The sequence below is a fragment of the Silurus meridionalis genome, chromosome 24, assembly GCF_014805685.1.
Source record: "Silurus meridionalis isolate SWU-2019-XX chromosome 24, ASM1480568v1, whole genome shotgun sequence".
Taxonomy (NCBI): domain Eukaryota; kingdom Metazoa; phylum Chordata; class Actinopteri; order Siluriformes; family Siluridae; genus Silurus; species Silurus meridionalis.
The window spans coordinates 7,046,581-7,068,122 of NC_060907.1; the positions used below are offsets into that span (position 1 = coordinate 7,046,581).

At 39.8% G+C, this 21,542-nt stretch overlaps 1 protein-coding gene across 1 annotated transcript in view; it reads right to left on the reverse strand.

Moving 5' to 3' along the window:
* Nucleotides 1-14,771: 14,771 nt before the first annotated feature.
* Nucleotides 14,772-21,542, reverse strand: part of dhrsx (dehydrogenase/reductase (SDR family) X-linked) — a 46,526-nt gene continuing 39,755 nt past the window's right edge. Inside the window, 1 exon segment of the mRNA XM_046837664.1 lies at nucleotides 14,772-17,212. Within this exon segment, the coding sequence (XP_046693620.1) occupies nucleotides 17,039-17,212 (174 nt within the window). The 3' untranslated portion in view covers nucleotides 14,772-17,038.

Below are 21,542 nucleotides of genomic sequence, written 5' to 3' on the forward strand. Positions count from 1 at the left end.
GTATCAACATGAACATGAGCAACGTTCCTTTATTCATCCGTAATAACTGCCTGGTCAGGGTCAATGATAGTTTTTAAATTAGCGACTAGCTTGGTTTTATTTTGGAAATTAATCCGTTTTGTTGTTGTTGTTGTTTTTTTTTAATTATTATGTTCAGGTATGAACAATAACACATGAGCTAGAGGAATTACATTTACTTTGTCCAGTTAGAAAAAAATTAAGAATCAAAGAAAAAAATCCTTCTTGTTTAGGCCACACCCACTTCATACTTAAATCTTTCTAAGACTGTAGAAAGATCATTACTTATAATCTTATATTTCAGTGCTCAAGTTAGTTCTCACTCTCCAGTGTTCTGTATTGTTGAAAGATTCATGATCAAACTCTTGATGTCACCCAAATGAGGATGGGTTACCCCTTTTGAGTCTGGTTCCTCTCAAGGTTTCTTCCTCATCTAAGGGAGTTTTTCCTTGCTACAGTCACCCCGGCTGCTCATCAGGGATAAATACACACCGTTCACCTTGACTGTTGATTTCTGTAAAGCTGCTTTGAGACAATGTCTGTTGTTAAAAGCGCTATAGAAATAAACTTGACTTGACTTGACTAAATCCATATACAGATACTGAGATTTAAAGGTGCTTTTTACTTCACATGTACATTAAAGCATAGTGAAATTCTTTCATCACCAATCCCAGTGATGTTAGAAAGCTGGGGTCAGTCATGATACAGCACCCCTGTAGTACAGAGGGTTAAGGGCCTTGCTCAGGGGCCAAAGAGTGGTAGCTTGGCAATACTAGGGCATAAACCTATGTGGGGAGGTGGTATCTTAGTATTTAAGGCATTGGACTTTGGATCCAAAGGCGAGGAGTTCTAATCCCAGCCACACCAAGCTGCTACTTCTGGGCCCCTGAGCAAGGCCCTTAACCATGTAGCTGCTCAGTTGAATGAATGAATTACCTGTTAACTGTAAGTCTGGATGTTATTTGACACAAAACATGTTAAAAGCACACAGAAAAAAACTATTTCTTTCGTACCAGTTTCCCGGTTTACAGGTTTTCTCCATTGCGAGGGGTTTCACATTCAGAGTATATTTCCAGCATTAACACAGTTCTATTTGTAGGGTTTCCTCAGGATATAACATCATGAAGACTCCTTCAGGAAATGTCATCATAATTATGCCTCAAAGTCGATCGGTGCCCCTCTTGCACCTGAATGACCTCCAGCATAACACATAAAGGGGTTTTCTGAGGTGATTTTGGGCCCAAAGTCACCTCAGAAAAAAAAAACCTTCCTGTGTTTTTTCCCTCTTGTATTAAGGCATTGCGAGTTTGCAGTAATTGACAACACCTAATGTGGACGAATGACATGATTGGACAAAACATGTGTAAGATTGAAATTTATATAGCAGGGTGTACCGTAGCGTGTCCCTCATGTATTATTCAAACGTTCGCCCCTGATCCCTGCTCAGCTGCACTGCTAACGTGGCAGTTTATTTTCCTGTGGTGCCCCCTTCAGACACGCTTCACCTTGAAATCAGCGTGAACAGTGGAGAGGGGGGTTGGGGTGTGGTGAGAAAAGAAAACACAACGCCTTCTCTGCATAACAATCAGCATTTGAAATGCAAATCAGCCCCAGATGATGATATAACTCGGCCTATTTCGGTCGTTCCTGCTTTAAAGTCTGTGATTTCACCAAGTGTGTCCAAGGCTGGAAAAATCAGCCCGTGGTATCTTGTCCTTCCTTTAATTCTATGTGGGTGAAGGGTTACTTTTTCAGTCAGCAACACACGTCCTTGGTATCGCATCTCTGTTCAGTAACGCACAATCCCTCAGGGTGAATACCCGCCCACACCGGGACGCACCGTGACACATGGCAATCCTCCGATGTCTTAAATTACACACTCCGAGTTTGTATTAACAGCCCCAATATTGCGGCAGGCGTGGCAGCCATCCATCAGCGGGGCAATTTCATCATAAGCCGAGGCCCGTTTCAGAAGGAATAAGTGCGGCCATTCATCACGATGCGTATTGTGCGGCAGAGCCATGTGGCCTTATAGACGTACATCTTTATTAAAAGGGCTGAAATGGCTTGTATGTGCTACAACAGTCAGAGTGAGGCTTTCAGAGAAGCTATATGAGCTCTGTTATAGGGGCCGGCAAGATGGATTTTTCCTTAGACCTCATGTCTATAGGTGTAAAAGTATAATTATAGGTGCATTTATCCGAAAGGTGTTCAAGTCAAATCATGACTTTTGAGTTTATAAAATAAAAGAAACAATTTCAAGGAGCTAAAACTACATTTATTGTTCCACATACTCCCACATTCTCCCCTGCTGTTATACACTTTTCTGAACATTTTAGTAAACACCTGGAAAGATAAGATTCGGCATTCTTCGATACACCAAACCGTCCTTGGACAGCCTGTTTTGATTATCCAGGATCAGGCATTCGTGCGCTGAATGTTCACAGGAGTGACTGCTGTGGCCAGGGAACCACCACGACCGGGATCGTCAATGACAAGACGTACGGCCATCTTTGAAACATTTACACCATTCAAATGTTTTACCGCGGCCGAGCACCTCATAACCGTAACGTGTTTGAAGTGTTCTGTAGAAATCCACGGGTTTTAAGCTTTCATTCACAAGAAACTTCACACGTACTTACACTGTTGCCTGCCATCTTGAGTAAGGGTCTCTGGACTGGCCGGTGACATGTGCACCACCTATCAGTAATATTACACACTAGCCACTTACTACTGTGTGTATTATCACCACACTAGCATCTATTTTTATACCTGTACAATTAAAAGTCCCGGTTTGACCTGAACGCCGCTTGTACATCAGCTACTCTGTATGAATACGTTTGCAATTTCTGCATACTTTCCCTGAGCGTGTTATTAATCTTTGGGCTGATTACTCATGAGCGTATAAATTCTGAATTATGAACGACCGCCGTAACTACATTAAAACTCTTGAGAATGATGGTAGTTATGAGAGGGAGAAATACAAAGATTCTGTGACATAAAATAAAGATAATCGATAGCCAGTTAGCAAAAAATAATTAGTTGTAACATAGTAAAATACACCAGTAGGTAAATGGAAAATGTTATAGGATTGACTATCTTGTAACAATACGAAGAATGTAATGGTGCTTTATAATTGTTACATGTACTTCATAGCACATTGAAATAACCTCTGCACATATCCTAGCGATGTTATGAAGCTGGGGTCAGCCATGATACAGTGCCCTTGGAGCACAAGAGGGTTAAGTTCCTTGCTAAGGGACCCCAAGAGTAGCAGTTTGGCGATACTAGGGCTTGAATTCCTAACCTTCTGATCAGTAACCCAGAGACATAACTACTGAGCTACCACCTCCCACAAAAAGTGCAGCACCTAACGTGGGGCTCAAACCCATAGTCCATGTTTCTCTCTCTCCATCTTTCCTCCTCTCATCTCTCTCTCTCTCGAAATACACAGGCTCATGAGGTAGCAGTGATCTTGTCCCACTGACTGAGTCATCCTGACACCCTGCTGATGGATGAAGCCCCTTTTCAAATGGAAAACACTCACTGCAGCTGAGGACGGCGCCAGATGAACAGCCTAAAGATCCATGAGGTTACTGTGCAGAAATCCACTTCAAGAAGCATGAGGGTAGAGATGGACTGTAATTTATATAATCAGTTTGCAACAATGGCTTAGAACTACAGCTGCCATGAACAGTTTTGCATTCAAGTGTCCATCAGTGAACAACAGATAACCTCAACAATGATAAAACTATGAACAGATGAATGAATGGACATACAGTGTCACCCAGAGGAGAATAAGTTCATTTATTAGTCTGGTTTCTCTCAAGGTTTCTTCCTCATGATGTCTCTGAGTTTTTCCCTGCCACTGTCATCACTGGCTCACTCATTGGGGGCACATTTATGACTCTACAATGTAATAAATTTAAGTTTTTTACATTTAAAGCTGCTTTGGAACAATGTCCAATGCTAAAAGCAGTATATAAAAATTGTATTTAGTTATTAAAAAAAAAAAAATTAACAGGAAGGTGCTGTGCAAAATACCTGATATAATAGTTACTCTAATTCTACATGCTATATTATTATCTACTTATATTTACATTTAATGTAAGTAGAGAGCAGAAACTGGAAATGTGTTTTTTTTATGATATAGTTGCTCATTCAGTTGCATCTCCTTTTCCTCCCTCTATGTTTCCTATTACCCAAAAAAACCTTCTATCCATCCCAAACCACTCTTGTATCAGAAAATATTAAATCACAACTATTAGAAAATAACTGACATTTATTCCTTAAGTATAAATATCTCCTCAGCCAAGTTTAAATGATATCTACAATTACACACAATTATTATTATTTTTTTTAAATTGTTGAATATTGCATATTGCAGGGTTTTTGGCATACGGTTCTTTGCTGTTGTTATTTTGAAAAAAACGATAGATATCAGGGCATCGATATGAACTTGTAAAATTAATTACGGTTATAGAAACCAATCATATTTGAGAATATAATGGTGGATTTTTTATTTGTTCATTTCCTGTATATTGAGTATTTTTTTTCCCCCATAAATTGTAATGAATGTGCAAAGAATGAGACTATATAAAGAAAACAGGCAGCATTACAACAATGTCTCCTTTTTTAGCAAAGATAAATACTCAATTTAAAAATCTTTTAGGATGTACACCATAAATGTTTTTGTATGTTATCCGGTTTATGAAACACAGCCATGTTCGGTTTACTTATTGGAAAATGTACTATACTAAATCCAGCAACAAGAGACAGACACACCCAAAAACATTGAAAATCCATTTTCCATCCATTTTCTTTCAGCCACTCTGCTTCACCTACTTATTGCCATTTTCAGTAGCCAGCAGTGAAATCTGTCCATGCCAATAATTCACATGTAGTGCAATTACTGTCCTTCCCCATCTGTCTTAGAGCACCTAATATCACCAACAAAGCATTGCACCATAACCCCAGTTCTTTTTGAGAGCTCAGGGAAAGATAGCTGGCCCAGGCTTGGGTTCTCATTTGGACAAACTTTGAGAGGCCTTTTAAAGCCATTTGGACTATAAGTGCACTGATGCCGGGAAATCATAAAAAAAAGTTTTGAAAATCAGCTCTGGAGCTTCATTTAGAAACATATCTGGAGTAGGATTTGGTACAGCTCATGTTTAGACTTTTATGTTTGGCTATATAAATAACAATAACAGTTGATAATTTCAGAAGCAAACTGTATAATTATGGGCATCGGCTATATGTATAATGAATAGTTCATGTAATTAGTGATATACAAATAAATGTTTTAATTAAAAAAAAAAAGGCTGAAATTAAGTTTAAAGTTTTAGCCCTGAACATCTCTATATTTCTGTAACTTAAAATGTGCCAGTACAACCTGAACATGAAATTTGAATAAATAATTTGGACATTTTATAATTTTTCAGGTTGAACTTTAACACGTCTAAACAGCTTTAGGTAGTGCTGAATTTGTCCAGTGGTTTACTTTGGTTTAATTCCAAATAGAAACGAATAAGAATAAGGTTATTCCCCTGCAAGTGTGTGTGCACACAACTGCTACAATACTCTTCTGCTGAAGGCAATTCATAGAGATTTCATCGGAATATTCCAATCACCTTTTTTTTCCCGCCAAATATGCAGCAAAATGACATTTCAAAAATGTGCAATGTTTAAATCCTATGCTTACTTAAAGTTTGTTGATTTGATGTTGGGCCAAGAGTAAGTGGTGTAACTGAGCATGTTGACTTCTGTAGTGACAGTGAGAATTTGACAAAACGTTTTTTTTTCTCTTCTTCTTCTTCTTCTTCTTCTTCTTCTTCAGACTACTCCCATTAGGGGTCGCCACATCAGATATCCGTCTCTATACTACTCTGTCCTCTACCTCTGCCTCTTTCAAACCAACTATTGCTTTCACAGTTGTGGTTGTAGTGTAGAGGTTTGGAGTCTTAACTGGGTTTCTTGATTTAGTAAAATGGTATTCACCCTCCATATGGGAAATGCCTCTATCTCTGCAATGCCACGTGTTGTTATATTGCGTACATTGATGGTTTCTATAATTGTGACATGATAGTGGTGGTATTAAGAGGTGGATTAAATCGGGTAAGTCCCCACTGAAGGCCCAGGTACCAAATGTATGGCCTGCCCCTGCCCTATTGCAATTACATATAAGGTTTGGATATTGTGCCAGTGGTTGCATGTGAAGAATTTAAAACAGTGTCTACTTTCAGCCTCATGTTTTTTCCCCATTAAACAGATCATGATTGTATGGTTCTTGTTAGGTGGAGATTATTTATGTAAGTACAGTATTCAGTGCCAACATCAACCACAGCATTAAAGTGGTGCAACCAAAATGTTGTCACTCTGGGGAACATAAATATCTCAGTAGTGGGATAGCTGGAGCAGATTTATTAAACCATGGACACTGCAGACCCACATGGAGTCATAAAATAGATTAACTATTTGAATCTTTTTTAGATGTGAATTTACTGAAATTGATAGAATCAGAGTATTTACACAAATCTGTGTATTTACCAATCTCATTCATAACCTCGTTCCCTGGACTAGAAAGATCATTACCATGTTTTTAATCATTTCTGTCAGGATCTCATTTTCAATTCGTCTTTTGGTTTGTTATCCGTCAGTGAATCATCAGTCATCCCCCCGGATTCGGCCTACAGCTTGTGTGCATAGAAGCATTCAAGGTCAACTTGACGTGGTGCTTCGTTTGAACATAAAAAATGGGAGCCGTTTCACCTCCTACTGAAGATCTCATTCAGTGAAAAAAAAACATTTGATATTTTAGTGAGTGGCGACCATCTTACCAACATTTGGTGGTTTAATGGGTTCAGTATTAAATATTTAAAACAGCCAAGTGTAATAAGACTCTCCAGGATTAATACTAACAAAAGTTTGTAAAGTGCTCAAGTACTATTTATTTCGGTGTACTTCAGTAGAAATGCACTTTCTATTGGTATATTGGTAATATTAGCAGCCTACAAAACAGAAGAATCAGGAGATCATGAATGCTGCAGGTTTGAACCTGACCTTAAAACAAAGCCACGTGAACACATTTTGGATCATAAATAGAAATAGATATTATGATGTAGCAAGTGAAAATTTTTGTCCTTTAAGTTGATATGATAGGAGCAGAATAAATGGGCAAGTGTAAGGATTTGCGTGATTTTGACGAGGCCCCAATTGTGACGACTAGACGACTGGGTCAGAGCATCTCCAAAACTGCAGCTCTTGTGGGATGTTTCTGGTCTGCAGTGGTCAGTATCTATCAAAAGTGCTCCAAGGAAGAAACAGTGGTGAACCAGTGACAGGGTCATAAGCGGCTGAGGCTCATTAATGCACATGGGGAGCGAAGGCTGGTATGTGTGGTCCAATCCAAATGACGAGCTCCTATAGTTCAAACTGCTGAAGAAGTTAATACTGTTAATGATCGACGGGTTAGAACTGACCAACACAATATTAGGTAGGTGGTCATCACGTTATACCTTATCAAATATATGGAAATGATTCAAACCAGCAGATGAATTGATTATATTTGGGAATCTGATCCAAACAAATGACATGGTCAAATATCTGTAAAAAAAAAAAAATTCCTTCAATAGCATCCTTCCTGTTGAAATATATTTTACGAGTATTTTACGCATACAAATAAATGAACAACAAGGACTAGGAATTTACGTGACGTCCCTGTCAAGCTGTTGGAAGGTTCTAGTTGTCTTCTGACATTTTTCTCCCCATTTTGTTCATTTGCTACTCTAAGCTAACTTTTCACTGTATGCATTGGTAGACAGCAACAGATTTTATTTTTGTACCCTTCTCTTGTTTCACATATGTATCAAAGCATTTTAAAAATAAAAAATAAAAAAAAGGTTTTCATTGTTTGAAACCATGACTTCACTATATTTAAATATTTAATATCACATCAGTACTATAAAGTGGAAATATAAACAGTGTTGAATAAAAAGCTATGGTGAAATCGGAACCCCAAGGTTCTAGTGAGAGTGTGTGGATTGAAGGTTCTCAGCATGTCTGGCAAACATATCAACATGGATGAACCTGGAAACTGAAACCAGCACACTCTTACTTCAAAATCCTTACCACACCTCGCACTGCAGCATGCTCCCGCAGATCTTCTAGCACTGCTCGGCTTGTTCCACCATCTCTCAGGGTAAGAGGTAGGTATACTCCAAGACTCTTTTCTGTTCTGGCACCGAAGTGATGGAATGAACTTCCCCTTGATGTCTGAACATGTCTTCTTCTCATGTCATTTGTTTTTTTATTATGTAACTCCCATAGACGCTACACAGTGCAATAAATCAGTTTTCTTTGGTCTGAATCTTTGCATTATTGTTACAATATTTGTGGGAGTCATATAACAAAAGAACTAAAGACACGGACCAGAAGATATGAGAGGTGAAGCTACTCATTCTGTTTATCATAATTAGCTCAAAGTTATTGTATGTAGACTTGTCTGGGGATCTGCGAAATCTAATCTACGAAATCTAAATGCCTCAAAAAAAAAAAAAAAAGATTATGATGAACGAGATTCAAAGAACCAAGTCGCTAAAATAATCAGATTTTTCCATCACTATTGCTGATGCATTAACACAATTTGTATAAATAGCTGTCTGCCCTCTTCCACATACATGAGCCCAAACACACATGGTTGGTTAGTTGGGATTGACAGATCATGAGTGTATATACACCATCCAAAACAACTCCAAAATAGCTTTTCCTGGCAGCCAGCCACATTCTAAACACCCTCTAATAACCCGAGTTTATACTGAACTGGATTTTACCTCAATTTCCTCTACTTGTGACTTTCTGTTACAAGCCAATGCGTACTGATTTCTGTGCTTGGTGTGTAATCATGTTTGTATTAGTCTGTGCATTGTTCATTCCTTCTAAGCAGTGGTTATATGTTAAATGTGGAATATTGGTTTGCTCTAAGCCAGAAATTTTTATATGCTCAGACAGACTTAAGCCAAAAAAGCTTATTCTGATCTTTAATTCTGCTTCCGTGCTCTCTAATGACGGCTGTGACATTGTCAGGAACTCATAATCTCCTGTCAAAACATTTTTGGGTTAGGTTTTGTGTTAGGGTTAGACTTTTCTGTTGCTCCGCTTACAAGCAAAACACTCATCAATATATTGTATTGCATGCATTTAAAATGTCTGTAATGATTGTTCTTTTCTTTTATCTCGCATACGTGTTGAAACCACATTATATAGAACTATCATCTCACTTAAAGCAGAAGCTGCATTTCTTAATGCGCCACTGGATTTTATAAAGTTCATCCAGGTTAATGTGTGGATTAACAATAGCTCAATGTGCCACAGATGCTCACAGCAGGTGAGCAACGAGAATCCCAGTGAAGAAACGATGAACAAATACTTGTGCTCAAAAATGCATTCAGGCCAAAGGAGAGCTCCTTTTGATGAATGGATTGAACAAAAAAAAATTCTAAAAAAGACCTGGGTTTTAAATAATCTCTCAGATGATTTGTCACATGTTCAGTTCGAGAAGATTGTTAGTGAGCGATTGTTATGATGCGTCTTTTCATGATTTCCATTTGTTTTTTTTCCAGCTATATGTGACCTTTTCCCAAAACTCTTACAGCAAATTTTGAGGCATTTTGAAGATATGCTTCACATGGGTTGGAGTAGAATATCTCCTGCTATAAGCTCTGACCTCAACCCTACTAAACACTTTTGGGATGAATTGAAACCCACCCGAGCCCCGGGCTATTGCTTATTCTTTATAAAGGTTAATTGTATATATTTTGTATATAAAAAATTGCAGATTAATTTTTTTTCATTTTATTTAAATTCATTTCTATTTGTTTCTCATTGCTTATTATTGTTCTATTGTTCTTTTTATCTATTTTTCTTTTTTTACGTTTATCCTATTTATTTATTTTCTATATCCTTCTTCTTCTTCTTTCGGCTTCTCCCATTAGGGGTCATCCGTCTCCACAGCCATCTGCCTCTGTCACACCAACTACCTGCATGTCTTCCTTCACCATATCCAAAAACCTCCTCCTTGGTCTTCCTCTTTTCCTCCTTCCTGGTGTCTCCATCCTCAGCATTCTCCTATCGATATACCCCATGTCCCTCCTGTTTCCAAAACGTCCTACATGCGCTATCCCTCTAATAAACTCATTACTAATCCTGTCCATCGTCGTTACTCCCACTGTAAACCTCAACATTTTCAGCTCTGCTACCTCCAGCTCCACCTCCTGTCTTTTACTCAATGCTACTGTCTCTAAACCATACAATTTCTATATCTATATTTTTATTTATTTATAAACTATTTGGGATACTCCATGCTAAACAGGAAGTTCAACTGAAATCATCTGCATTTCCTAAAGACCATTCAAAAAGTTAAATGAACAGCAGCTACGCTAATTGCTCTCCACTGCTTCTCTTTCTCTCCCCATCCCGAGGCTTCCTGAGGTTTGGCCAGCTCCAGTCACGTCCCACCTCGTGAAAATTATGGACTTTAAACAAGTAGATGCCGAACTCGCAAACATCCTGAACCATCTAGAAACGTACCAGTGCCAATTGGATCCCACTACATGTGTGGAGTTTTGACATTGGACCTCCTGGAGTGTTTAAAGGCTCTGGCATGGAGAAGCTGTTGCTGGATCTGTGATGATCACAAATGTTGAGCTCAGTAGCTCCTACTTTTATACCAAAGACTGTAGAAAGAACATTTACTTATAATCTTATACTCCAGTGCTCATGTTAGTTCTCTTTCTTCAGTGTTCTATATTGTTGAAAGATTTATGATCACACTCTTGATGTCACCCAAATGAGGATGGGTTCCCCTTTTGAGTCTGGTTCCTCTCAAGGTTTCTTCCTCATAACATCTAAGGGAGTTTTTCCTTGCCACAGTCGCCACGGCTGCTCATCAGGGATAAATACACACCATTTACCTTAACTGTTAAATTAACCCTAACCCTAACCCTAACCCTAACCCAGACTGACTTTTTCTAAAGAACATAATTAAAATTACAAAAGAAAATGTTTTCTTTTAATTCCTGTATCTAGCTTTGGGTTTAAAAGCCAGAAAAAAGCCAAGAAAAAGCCAAGAAATTTGGTGCAATTTGGTGTCACATTTTGTTCTAGTTTTTTTCTTGAACACTTCTTTAGGAAAGAAAGGAGGTGTGCTTGCTAAGATTAGCATCCTAATCCACCTCAGAAGGACTGGCATGCTAAGCATCGCTGTCATAAATCCGTTTTAAACCTCAGAGAAGACTATATCATGCAGCTAACCTCATATATACCTTTTACAAATGTGACAAATAGACCCTCCTTACTTACCCCTCCCTCAATTACCATGTAATGAATATTTAGCGTTTCGGGCGCATTTTCAATTTGATCTATCGTCGTGTATCTCCACTCAGGGGAGCAGAGCGTGGAGATAAACTGCTGTTAAATATGGATGTTCTCCAGAACAGGCAGGTTAAAAGAGAGAAAAAAAAGGGAGGGAGAGAGAGTGTTGGGCTTTATCGAGACAGAGTTGAAGCAGGCCTGCTGCCCAGAGGAGATAAGGCCTCATGGTGGAGCTTGCTCTCAGAGCTCAGATGGGGCTTGTTTCTGCAAGTCAGAGCTCACTCACTGACAGCACAGAGAAGAACCGGCTTGCCGATCCAGAACTCGGCTGTCATTACCTACAGGACAAAGTGGCAAAACGAACTCTCCGGTGTGCTCCGATTCTCCGGTTCAGAAAAACATCAGGTGCTGTGTGTCTCAGACAGAAATTGGTGCTGATAAAACCTGAGTGCTATAGGGAATGACAGATTTCCTAGCTTTAGAGGCTTACAGTTTCTCGGGTACAAAGCTCTCCATCTGAGACAGAATATCAGAGTGGAACTGTGTTCAAGCAAATACATCTAGCTGACATACTACGAGGGACGTTCAAGTCAAACCGGTTCTTTTTAATTGTACAGGTATGAAAATGGACGCTAGCGTGGCGGTACTACACGCAGTAGTAAAGTGGCTAGTGTGTCCTATTACTGATAAGTGCACATGTTGGGGGGCAATCCAGAGACCCTTAATCAAGACCAGTTTTAGCGCATGCATAGGACAGCGTGTTGGTGACGAAGTTTCATGTGAACGTAGGTGTAAAACCCTACTGCAGAAGACTTCAAACACAGTACAGTGATCAGACGATCCCAATCCCGATAAATACTGGGATAAGTGTATGAATGTATGTTGAAAAAAGAAATTCGGTTTCCACTCCTTGAAATTAGTTATTTTATTTTATAAACTCCTGGTTTGACTTGAACACCTCTTTCCACACACAATACATACAAGAGTACACTCAATAGTACACCTGAGGTAACAGAGCCCGCAAACATCCTGAACCATCTAGAGACGTACCATCGGCATTTGGATTCCACTTTATGTAGAGTCTGGACATTGGACCTCTTTGAGTGTTTAAAGGCTGTGGCATGGAGAAGCTGGTGTTGGATCTGTGATGATCTCGAATGTTGAGCTATTTTACGAGTTGCTCAGTAGCTCCTGGTTCCATAACCTCAAACGACTGTAAACAACTGTAGAAAGGACGTAACTCATAAACTTACACTCCAGTGTTCTGTATTATTTAAAGACTATAATCACACTCTTCATGTCACCCAAATGAGGATGGGTTCCCCTTTGAGTCTGGTTCCCCTAAAGGTTTTTCCTTGCCACAGTTGCCATGGCGGTGTATTTATCAGGGATAAATACACATTGTTCACCTTAACTCTTAAATTCTGTAAAGCTGCTTTGAGACAATGTCTGTTGTGAAAAGCGCTATAGAAATAAACATGATTTGACTAGATGCTCAGGATTGTGGAGCAAAATCGACCAAGTGCTTGAATTTTGTCTGATAAATGACTGACTGTTCCCTTGGCAGGAAAAGTGGACACGCCCACAAATGTAGGCAATTTATTGAGCCTCCTATAGCGACATACACCTACTTGTAAAGGGTAAGGGTTTTGGGCGAGAGGTGTCAGACTCTGAATGGAGGCTGAATCGTGGCACGCAATAGCAAATGATCCCCAGGAGGCCTGAGACAGTGACAAATTGGCCGAGGTGGAAAGAGTGCAGAACTGACACCAGTAAAAATACAGCCACAAAAGTAATTCACTTGAGGGAATTGTAGTAGTGAAGTAAATCGGTCTAATACCAGGAGTTGGGTGGTTAAAAAAAAAAAAAAAAAACCTGACAGCTAATTACTTAAGAAATTCATTTTTTCTGATATTTCTATAATTAATACAAATAATCTGAAAGTGCTTTATTGATGCACCGTGTATTATTTGCACTATAGAAAAAAAGTGACATCTTAGCCAAATGCCTATAGGGTTGCTAAATTCACAATAAAGCTAGCTTATATTGACTAATACGGGGTTCCCTGGTGGTCTAGGCTGCGGCGCTCTCACCGCTGCGCCCCGGGTTCAATCCCCGGTCAGGGAACTGACCCCAGCCATTAGGGTTGCACAAGCCTTAGTGCCGGTCCCAAGCCCGGATAAATGGGGAGGGTTGTGTTAGGAAGGGCATCCAGCGTAAAAACGTGTCAAATCAAACATGCGGATGGTCCGCTGTGGCGACCCCTAATGGGAGAAGCCGAAAGAAAGTTTTATATTGAATAATACATGACTAGCTATCTAGCCACGACACTAATTCCGCAATATCCTGTGCTCAATTTGAATATGAATGTAATTTGAGCACCAGGAGGCTTCCATGGGTTGGCTGTTGAGCTGTCAAATGTAAATATTTTGGGCATAATTTGCGATCACGGAGCTCATTGGTCTCCACATGTCTCAGACATTGATGCTAAGTGTTTTATGCCCGACTACTGCAGATGAAAATAGAATTAGGTTTATTTACTATTATTATTTTTTTTCTTTTTGTGAAAATAAATGCAGTGCTACAGTTTTTCTCAGTTGCTTTGGAGCATTTCTCAGATCATAAATGAAATTCTCGAAACTACTTGTTCACATCATGTCGTCACTTTTGCACATCACAGTAGCAAATTCTTGTTGCTTTGAACAAATTGCGAATGCTTTTGTACATCATTTAATGGATTGTGTACGAGTGTCTGCTGTTTCCTACAGTATCAGTTGTTTATGTTCATGTTGATCTAAATATATTCTACTGGTTTCACCTTTATAGTTTTAACCCCAAAAAACATCTCAGCATCAGTTCATTGTTTACGTCACTGAATGCAAAATGGTGCAGTGGAATCTTGAATGTCACTAATGAAGGCGAGTGAACAACATCAGATCAACCAATAATCAACCAGTTCTCTAAAACAGGTCAAAGATGAATCTCGTGATCCTTCAATTGGAGAATAAAACACAGAATTAAAATAAAAATAAAAAGTATAACAATTACAAAAGATTTCATCATTTTTTTGGCAATGAAATGTCCATTGACACAAACATTTAATTTTGAGAGATGAGGGTTAAGGTTAAGGTGAGAAAAGTACAGGCTTTTGCAAGAAATCCAATGTGGTGATTGTACGAATTGTTGATTCAAGAAAATGCTCAGAAGCAACTGAGAAAAACTGTAATGTTAGAAAAAAGTCACGGTACTATAATTTAATTATATGCATAAAACCAGGAGAACACAATAATGAGCTACTTTCCAATTAGTGACGTCCTCTATTCTGTTTCAGGTACCCGGAATGCAACCGAGTTCGAGTTTCGGCACACGTGCACCCAAACGGCAGGTAATCAAGACACTTATTTAAGCTTTAATCATATTTCCAACCCTGATACTGCAATAAAAAGAGAGTATGGCAAAAAAAAAAAGTCTCACGTCAGAATAAAGTGCTGCCGCATCGAATCGACGGGGGTCGTCCTTGATGTAGAGAGCAGCGAAAGTTCCCGACTGGTGTTCCAAAACTCGAGTGTGCCTTTAAATTCAGCTCAGCTGTGTTTGTTGGAAGAGGACGGTGCTGCATGTCAGGACTTCAAACGGATCCGTTTGGATTCGCCCACGCTGCTGAGGGAAAACGTGACCCATCAGCCTTTGATGAGTCAAGTACTCCTACAGCGAAGAGCCCAACACACACTCGGGCACTCTGTCACATAGAGACAAACACTCACACACCCACACGGCTTCTGACATCTTTACGCCCCTCACCACAAGAACACATGGGTGATGCATGTAAAGGGAGCGGTTTCAAAACCAGGATGTCAAATTTTTTTTTTTATGTTCGTCTGCAAGCCGAACTGTTTTTCACTACGCAAAAATAAATCTGAATTCCCCACCCACTGAATTCACACATCAAATAAAGACACGACAGCCGAAGTAACATTGATTTTAAGGTTTCTTTTTTTGAAATTTCTTCCAAAAGAAATGATTTTTTTTTTCCTTCTTCTTAATTTCTCTTCTTCCCCGTGTTAAGGGATGATGACACTTCCGCACCACTCGACAGGACGATCCACTCGTGTTAAAGAGATCGGGAATGACGATCGAAGCGTAGCGTAATGGCGCCGTTCACAGTGAGCGGTGCTCGCCTTTAATAATCGAGAGCGTGTGTGCAATTATCTCCTTCTGAGCCGCGCTTCGGATCAATCCTAAATATTGGTACAGATTCATCCCTTTACCTTCTTATCGCTCTATAATTAAACTGACTGGTAGCCGAGCAAGGAAGCAATCACGCTAGGGCTGCAATTAGCACCCGTAATTACCCTCGCCGGTCGGGATGAAAGCCGAAACGGCTCCGACTGATTAGCACGGCTCGTACAATGCGAAAAGAGAACCCTCGGTTAAAACCTGGGAAAGGAGAGCACGGACATGAATAGAGAAACATTGTGAAGCGTACAGTACTGAGCACATGATTGGTCGACTCGTTGGTCGTTTCCACACAAAGAAATACAGACACGTACAATTTAACACGGTCACATTCGCCACAGATACAAGTGAGATTTTGTGCAGGAGCGAAAGCAGCACTTTCGGAAGAGTTCACACGTTCCCGGTCACTCACGGTTTTCATACAAGGGAGCTAGAAAACTAGAAGTCTTTTCAGTTGCTTCATCCTGCTTTTTCATTTATATCCAAAATAATTAGTCGAAACTCTGATTTCACAATGACACCTTGGATTCGAAGATGTTTTGGGCATGTTCAAGTGTTTTTTTAACAACACTCCAAATGCTGCTTTCAACATTAAGATTCAAACATTTTCTTCCTTTTGATGGAGGGGGAAAAAAATGAGAAACAAAACACAACAACTGGTAGTTGCTCAGACACAACAATCACATTTCTTTTTCAAACACGTCACAGTCACCGAAGGTTAAAGAAAAACAATAACAAGAACAGAAAAATCAAAGTTATCCCAGACGCAAGCTACCGAGACGCCACATAGGATTCCAGAGTGGGGGGGGGTGTCTTATTTCTGGAACTGTAGACTTCCTGCATCAGTGAGGTTTTCAACAGATTGCACTCAATAGATTTCCGTTGTTAAGCGTTTCAGCAGAGAGAAATAGATCACACAGGAACACGGGAATCCACTGAAGACAGCACAAGACGACATTTTTCCAACCAAAGCAGGAGGAAATGAACACAGAGGCAGCGCGTAGTCCATTTTGGATTTTTTTTTTTTTTGAGGCAGTAATCGACCGTGATCCACAGGTCAAATTGATTGTGTTTTTTTTTTTTTACAGTCATTGAAAAGCCGAAGCATGGCAAATCAGTAGAACTTGTTATTGCATCGATTCGGGTTATTTAACGTTAATGTTTGATAAGTTTTCATAGTGCAGAATCACGGCGTAGATTAAAAACGGTCCTTATTTACCTTCGGACAGATGATTCATCTCTGGTGGATTGCTACAAATGAAGAAGCAATAACTCCTTCCACTATAACGCAACGTATCAGGTATGAGGCAAAGTGCAAAGGGAAAACCGCTAGCAAATTAACTTTTGCCATAGTAATCGTGACTCGAATTCTCGAGGCGAGGACGGTCAGATGTTTTCCGATGTCCCTTCAGGCTTTCTAAAGACCCACCATGGCACAGCTCTTGGTCCACAGCTTCTCCTGCAGCTGTTTATCGTAGGAGCTTGCTGAGGAGCTCTTCTTATGGCCGTTGTACAAGTACAGGCCGCCGAAACCCTCCAGTTCAGACGAGGCGGCGACGTAAATGGCCGTGGATGCTCCTTCAGCCGGAGTCTGAGAGAAAAGCATAAAGAGACATGGTGAAGGTTAAATTTTTAAAACCACTGATGTGAGCATTCTTTAAATACCGAAATCCGATTAGGCTGAAAAAGAAAAACGGTTGCTCTTCAGACACCATTAAAAACCTTTTTAGAGCTTTTAAAGTGCCGCTTGTTTTTACTTCAACAGCGAAATGAGTGACTTCGTTGAAAATGTGTCTGATAGATGTGATTTAAAGTGCTTCATTAAAAACAGAAGCGCAGCTTTTTTCAATGTTTCCTGCCATTATACACTCCATACCTCATTTGTGCAATAATATAATCATCCACAATCAGTGAGGAAAAAAACCTGGATGACCTGGATGAAGCATATATACTGTATATACAGTATGTCGTGGAGAAAATGACCTCACTAGCTTCAGTATCTCACACCGTTTAGTAAGTTTAAATAAATTCTTGATGTAGTGATGTTACAGGAAAATAATCCATGCCCCATGGTGTTATTCCTCTTACACTAGAACAACAATTATTACTTTTTATTTATCAACAAATTTGTTGTTTATAGTTACATTCAATTTTATAGAATGTCTTTTAGACCTTTCACTTACGTTATAACAGCTACATTGTACAGATAAATATATTAGGACACCTGACTTTTCCATCCATATGTGGTTCTTCTCCAATCTGTTACCTCAAACTGGAGGCAAACAACTGTATAGTATACGTTTTGGGAGGCAGATTTGTTTTTCCCATTATGGCAAGGCCCTTAACCCTCCGTGCTCCAGGGGGCGCTGTATCACGGCTGATTCTGCGCTCTGACCCCAGCTTCCTAACATCGCTGGGATATGCGGAGAAAGATTTTCACTGTGCTGTAATGAAGGTGTGACATAAATTGCATCTATTCGGTTTGTAGTTTTAGATTATGCAAAGCTTCTGCCGTTCCAGTTCCTGTGTATATTGACGAGCTGTTGCTGTTATAGTTTTATTAAAAAAAACATTGTGATTGGTCAAAAAAGGTGCTGATTGGTTTTGTATAACAGAAACACTAGCAATAATTTTGACTGCAAGGCAAATCACTTAGTTTCCATGGTAATATCTACACAGAGACTTGTTTGGTCTAAACTCCAAAATAAACAGACAGAAACGTATGCGTAATTGTAGCTACGGTGAGTTTCTCTAAGAGGAGACATCTCGTTTTTGGAAGGAGTCTCCAGTGTCAGTGATCCTCCATGTCAGAGTCTTTCAGAGTTTGTGTTTGAGGGAACTATATGTAAGTGCAAACAGGAACTTCTTTCACAGCCATTTAAACATAAATATTTCAGAATTAATATCATGTTTCCCTGATTTAACTTTAATAGAATGATATAAGAGAAGCGATATTAGAAAGATTTCTGATTTCTGTTAAGCTCGGTCACAGTTCCCCCCCCAGACCTGGTGAGATTGCTCTACAGGCCGTCAGTTAGTTCCTGACCTCAGACGGATCCATTACGGATTTGGCCCAGCGTTGTGTAACGGCATGGCATGTGCTTCCAAAAAAAAAAAAAAGCCAGTCCTGCGGAAGGGCGACCGCAATTTCCTCTCTCCTTGCCCTCCACTTCCCCGTTTGAAGGAATTCGGATTAGGGTCAGTGAGCCTTTACACAAACTTGGCCAAGTGGAATCAATATTCCAAACAAAAGAGAAAGAAATCCCTCTTCTGAGGAAGCAGTCATCACACACAAACACACACACAGACACACACACACACCTGCATGCCTCTGGGAACTCTGGGTAAAGGGAACTGTTGTTCGAGAACACACCAGTACTGCAATACTGCAATGCTGCAGCTTATTTACAGCACGGAAATCTTTCACTGCTGCGTTCTACAGTAATCATGACTGAGCCTGACCCTCGGAGATACACTTTTATTAGGACTGGATACTGATGATTTGTTTCTAATGCTGAAAGAGGAGACAAAAAGAGATAGAAAGAAAATAAAGAAACCTTAAAGGGACCTAAAGGGAGAAAGAAAAACAGAAAGAGGTAGAAACACAAAGAGAGACATACAGAGACGGATAGAGACAGACAGTGAGACACAGAGAACGAGAAACACACAGAGACAGACAGATGGAGAGAAATACAGAGAGAGTCACAGAGAGGGACAAAGATAGACACAGAGTGAAACAGTCAAACAGAGCAACAGAAGGAGTAAGAGAGAGGGAGGAGAGAGAGAAAGAAAGAGGGAGAGAGAGAGGAGAGGAAGAGACTGAAAGACAGGCAAAAGAAAAAGAACCAGAAAAGAGAAAGCGAGGAAAAAAGAGAGACATAATGAAAGTCAGAGAGCAAAACAGATTGAACCAGAAAGCGAGAGAGAGAAAAGACAGGCAAACGAGAGAAAAGAGAAAGTGAAGAAAAAAGGAAAGAGAAAAAGAAAGAACCAGAAAGAGAGACAGAGAGAAATTAAAATATTGAAATATTGAGATATTGAAAGACGAAAATATAGAAAAAGTGAGACAGAGTGAGAAAGAGAGAGAGAGAGAGATAGTGTGAGAGAGAGAGAGAGAGAGAGAGAGAGAGAGAGAGAGAGAGAGAGAGACAGACAGACAGACAGACAGACAGACAGACAGACAGAGATTGAAAGAGAACTGGAGAGAGAGGGGAAAAAAACATGGAGAACCAGAAATTAAGGCAGAATGAGAGAGATGGAGCGTGAGAGAAAAAAAAAGAGAAAGTAAAAGAAAAAACAGATAGAGCAAGACAGAAAGAAAGAAAGAGAAAGAGAGTCTGGGTAATATCGATGTGCCGCCGAAATACAATATAATCCACGATGTGCTGTTTGAGTGTCGTTCACAAGGGGATCTCAAACCTGGACTGTTAAAAAAAACCCTCTTATTTAAATGCTCATAAATGAACCATTTATACTACAGACTCTGTGCATTAATACCTGTCTTTCTTCACTGACGCAACTGTAACATTCATCACTAACTTGATAACCCAAATGACTCAATAATATTACATAAACCCAAGTCACGTCTTTCTCTTTCTCTCCGTCTCTCTACTTTTCTGCCAGGAAAAGCTGTCGGAGATCGAGACACTGCTAAAAATACTTTGGAATGTCATTAAGAATGATCGAAAATATCCCACAAAACTAATTCTAACTAAGAGTTTCTCATTAAAGGCACTTGTGTCTGTGTTTTAGTGTTTGAACATGTGAATAATCTGTCAGAAATCCCCTCCCCCCAATCCAAAACCTCTTTTCCCCCTGATGACTTTCTAAATAATTTCCTGATGCGAGTCCCTAATTTCTTTGTCTATCCAGTCGTGAAATGATCCCCGATGCTTTCCATCCATTATTCATGATCGTGCGGCTCGCTGTTTTGTTTTTAAGACGCATACCTTCCAGCATTGCATGACACGTTCGAAGAGTAAATAATGAATACACAGATGGAAAAAATGTATGTCAAAAAATAAATGTGGGACTGATTAGGATTGTCAAAAGCTTGTAGTTTTTAACTGTGTACAAGTGCACATTTATATCAGCACTGGACTAATGTTTAGATGTAACCAATATTTCAAGTTTTATACATATATGTGTGTGTGTGTGTGTGTGTGTGTGTGTGTGTGTGTGTGTGTGTGTGTGTGTGTGTGTGTGTATTTGTCACATATGTTGAATTTCACACCTTCTTCTCTGAGACTGAGTCACAGAGGCCATGCCTCCTTACATGAGACTGACTCACAAAGGCCACACCTCCGTCTCCGATTCTGAGTGACAAAGACCTCCTTCACTGAAACTGACTCAGAGACCACATCTTCACTGAAACTGACTCAGACCACACCTCGTTTACTGAAACTGATTTAGAGACCACACTCCTTCACTGAAACTGACTCCAAGGCCACACTCCTTCATTGGAACTGACTCAGAGACCACACCTCCTTCACTGAGACTGACTCAGAGACCACACCTCCTTCACTTAAACTGACTCAGAGGCCACACTTCTTCATTGGTACTGACTCAGAGACCACACCTCCTTCACTGAAACTGACTCAGAGGCCACACTCCTTCATTGGAACTGACTCACAGAGACCACATCTTCACTGATATTGACTCACAGAGACCACATCTTCACTGAAACTGACTCACAGAGACCACACCTCCTTCACTAAAACTGACTCGGGCTACACCTCCTTTACTGGTGATTTTCAAAAGCCCATCTGTTGCATCAAAGTGTCATCTTGAAATATATCATTTAGGATTGCTGATCCTTTACACCCCTGCTTTCATAAAAATGAAAGTTTTGTAATATTTAACTCTCTAAAGCTGAAATCTATTAAGACTAGCGAGATCCAGCGACATAACGTAAAAGCTTT